The 3,142-nt window shown below is 38.4% G+C and overlaps 1 protein-coding gene across 1 annotated transcript in view; it reads right to left on the bottom strand.

Annotated features, from left to right (window-relative positions):
• Positions 1–2,249, bottom strand: part of LOC125047714 (damage-control phosphatase ARMT1-like) — a 23,900-nt gene extending 21,651 nt beyond the window's left edge. Inside the window, exon 1 of the mRNA XM_047646098.1 lies at positions 2,114–2,249. Coding sequence (XP_047502054.1) covers positions 2,114–2,154 — 41 coding nt within the window. The 5' untranslated portion in view covers positions 2,155–2,249. The remainder of the gene's footprint in view (positions 1–2,113) is intronic.
• Positions 2,250–3,142: the final 893 nt, after the last annotated feature.

Genomic DNA, 3,142 nt, shown 5'->3' with positions numbered 1-3,142 from the left:
TACACAGACAACAAAATGTGTGTTTATTAATGGCAGACAAATAGACGACAAATAGAAGTAACAGCAAAGATGACAAAATCACACGAAGGAGAACAATTTCTGGAGAGGTGATAATTGAATGAAAATAAGACAAGTCTAATATATTATATAAAGTTATATTATTATTATTATTTATCGTCAAAATAACCTGACAGTTACACACAAAAAAGTTAAAGAAAATAGTTAGAAATATAATGGATAAAAAGTAGAAATAGGTAAGAGCAAAGAAACAGAGGAGAGAAAAGGAGGGATGAGGAGATGAAAGTAGATAAGAGATGAAAAAAGGAAAGAAAAGTATAAGTGAAGTAAGAGAGAGAAGACGAGGAGGAGAAGAGAGGAAAGGAGGAAAAGGGGGTGAGAAGAGACAATAGAAACATAAGGTCGGAGAGATAAAATGGGAGGAATGAGATGAGAGGAGATGCTTGAGAGAGACGAGAAAGAGAAAAAAACATATAAAAGAAAACATGGGAACAGAGGAAGAGGAAATAGAGATAGGGGAAAAAAGAGAAAAAAGAAAAGAGAAGGGAGATGAAAGAGAAAAGAAAGAAATACGAGAGAGAAAGGAGGGGGAAGAATGGATGGTAGAAGAAAAAAAAAGAGAGAATAGAGAGGAGAGAGAAGAAAAAAGGGAGAGAGGAGAAGAAAGAGAAGAGAAGGAAGAGGAGACAGAAGGGAGGGCTGAGAGAAAGGAGTGAAAAGGAGAGAGGAGAGTGGATAAAGAACAGAAGAGAGAGGAGAGAGGAGAGGAGAGAGGAGAGGAGAGGAGAGTGAGGAGAGGAGAGAGGAGAGGAGAGTGAAGAAAGGAAAAAGGAGAGCAAAGAAAAAAGACGAGAGGAGGGAGAAGAGAAAAGAAAGGAGAGAGGGAATGATAGTGATGGGAAGAGATAAGAGAATGAAAAAACAGAAAATAAGGAGATGACAGACACAAGGAATAAATCAATAAAGTGGTCCAAGCTACAGGCAGACTGGCACCGGCTGACACATTCTGACAACTTGACAAGACTTACAAAAAATGACTAACTTGTATGGCAGGATTAACAAGTCATAACCCCAGTGAATAATTGATTGCAAACTGAATACATTAAGAAGTAGATAATAATGTCTGATTGCAGTAAATAAAAGATTATATAAGTAAATTACTATTTGTTAGGATACTGTTAGAATAAAAGACATCTGCCATCTTTGTAGCTACATGTCTCAGATGACATATGTTATTGCCTTTTGCAACTGTTTTCGATCAAATATCTTTGTCAACGTTGGTATAACTATAACAACTAATGAATTACTGATAAAAGGTTGATGGAACTGCAGCTTAAACAAGCAGCAACAGAAATATCTTCCAGTTTCTGAGGATATATACCAACATCATTTTTGGGGGAGGAAATACTCAAACTAGGACCACGCTGCAGGTAGATCACAAGGAATGTGTTGAATAATACCATATGTTATAATAATCAACAAGAAATGAAAGTTGGCCCACAGCTGTTCCACAACAAAATGCCTGCCTTGGCCTCTGCACCTACAGCACTCTGGCAAAGGCCAACCTTATCCATTTCCACAGAGATATCCTGAGGCGATGGAGGAGCGCGTCGTTCACACCCCTTTCTTTCTTGTCAGGCGTGGGGATGTGTCCGAGCTGTCTCGCTAAACCACATGCACTGGAGATCGGTTGGCCTTTGCCAGGGTGCCAAAGACACAGAGAGGGAAGCGAGTGCGGGCATTTCCCTCGGAAGGACGTGGCAGTTAACAAGCCCCTCCCTATGAGAAAGCCCTAACAAAACCACGAGATTTTTTTCCCCTCGAAGCCAAAAAAAAAACTGTCAAGATGTGACAACCTCGTCAACTGAAATTCCCCTCAACTATATCTGTCGAAAATCAACCCAGGAGCCTCCGAGTGGTGAAGAGCGAGCCCAAAATCACAAATTCGGAGACAGAAGGAGAAAACAAAAAATTAATAAGACGAAAAAAATCTGCCGAGAAAGAAGGGCAAAAGCTTTCTAAATTTCCCTTCGCTTTCCTTCAGTTATTCTCTAACTTGTGCACATTTACAACCAGAAGAGACACGTTTGCTCACCCAACACGCCGTCCTGTCAGAGGCTGTGGATCTGCCATCATAAGTCTACTTTTTCTACTCTCAATTTCTACTTAAAAAAATTCCTTTCAATTTGGCAGACGGTCGTGTTTACATCTGCCACTATTGCCAGGCGGCGTCCGGCGAGAAACCTTCCTGGAGTCGGAGGTCGGCTGGTTCCGGTTTTTAAATATTCTGTAGTTAATTACGATTCTTTTGTCATTTGGAGTATTATTTATTTTTTATTTAATTGCTGGTGTGTTTTCCTTTTTTGGGGGGAGCGGTAGGGTTTTGGGATTTCTTATCTGATGTGTTTGTGTTTTGTAAGGTATGGTCGCTGGCTTGATTTGGTAAAAGTGTCGATTTCGTCACGTTCGATCTTGCTTTTTGGATTTTTTTTTTTTCTTCTTTTTATGTATTTCTCATTTTCTTTTCCTTCTTCATTTTCTTGCTTGCTGACAAGAAGTAAAGTTAACGATATCTCTAATTATGAATAAATAAATATTTTTCCATACACTCCATATTATTAATATGTATGTATGCGTGCGTATACACTCACACACACACATATGTATATGTATATATATATATATATATATATATATATATATATATATATATATATATATATGTGTGTGTGTGTGTGTGTGTGTGTGTGTGTTTGTGAATTTATATATGAGTATATATATAAATACAAAAAAAACAACAAATATATATATGTATGCAGTGGCGGAATTTGGGGGGGGGGGGGGCAACAGGGGGCAGTGGCCCCCCCTCACTGCTCTGTAACTGTTGCAAGTGCGGCGTCCCTTTTCTATGAAATGACATATGATATACTGAAGGAGGAACCTCATTGGCTTCATCGTTTTCGGATCATCCAGAATCGAAACATATAATCGGCAATTATCATTTTCACTGTCAAATCATTATAAAACAAATCATTATATAACATAGAATAACGATCTTTCTCTGTCGAGGTAGTGGCAGGGTATTAAAAGTATCATGGCTAAAACTTTCCATAAACAATTTTCA

Source organism: Penaeus chinensis, chromosome 41 (assembly GCF_019202785.1).
Source record: "Penaeus chinensis breed Huanghai No. 1 chromosome 41, ASM1920278v2, whole genome shotgun sequence".
In the NCBI taxonomy this organism is placed as follows: Eukaryota; Metazoa; Arthropoda; class Malacostraca; order Decapoda; family Penaeidae; genus Penaeus; species Penaeus chinensis.
This window is presented reverse-complemented; position numbering and strand designations above follow the sequence as displayed.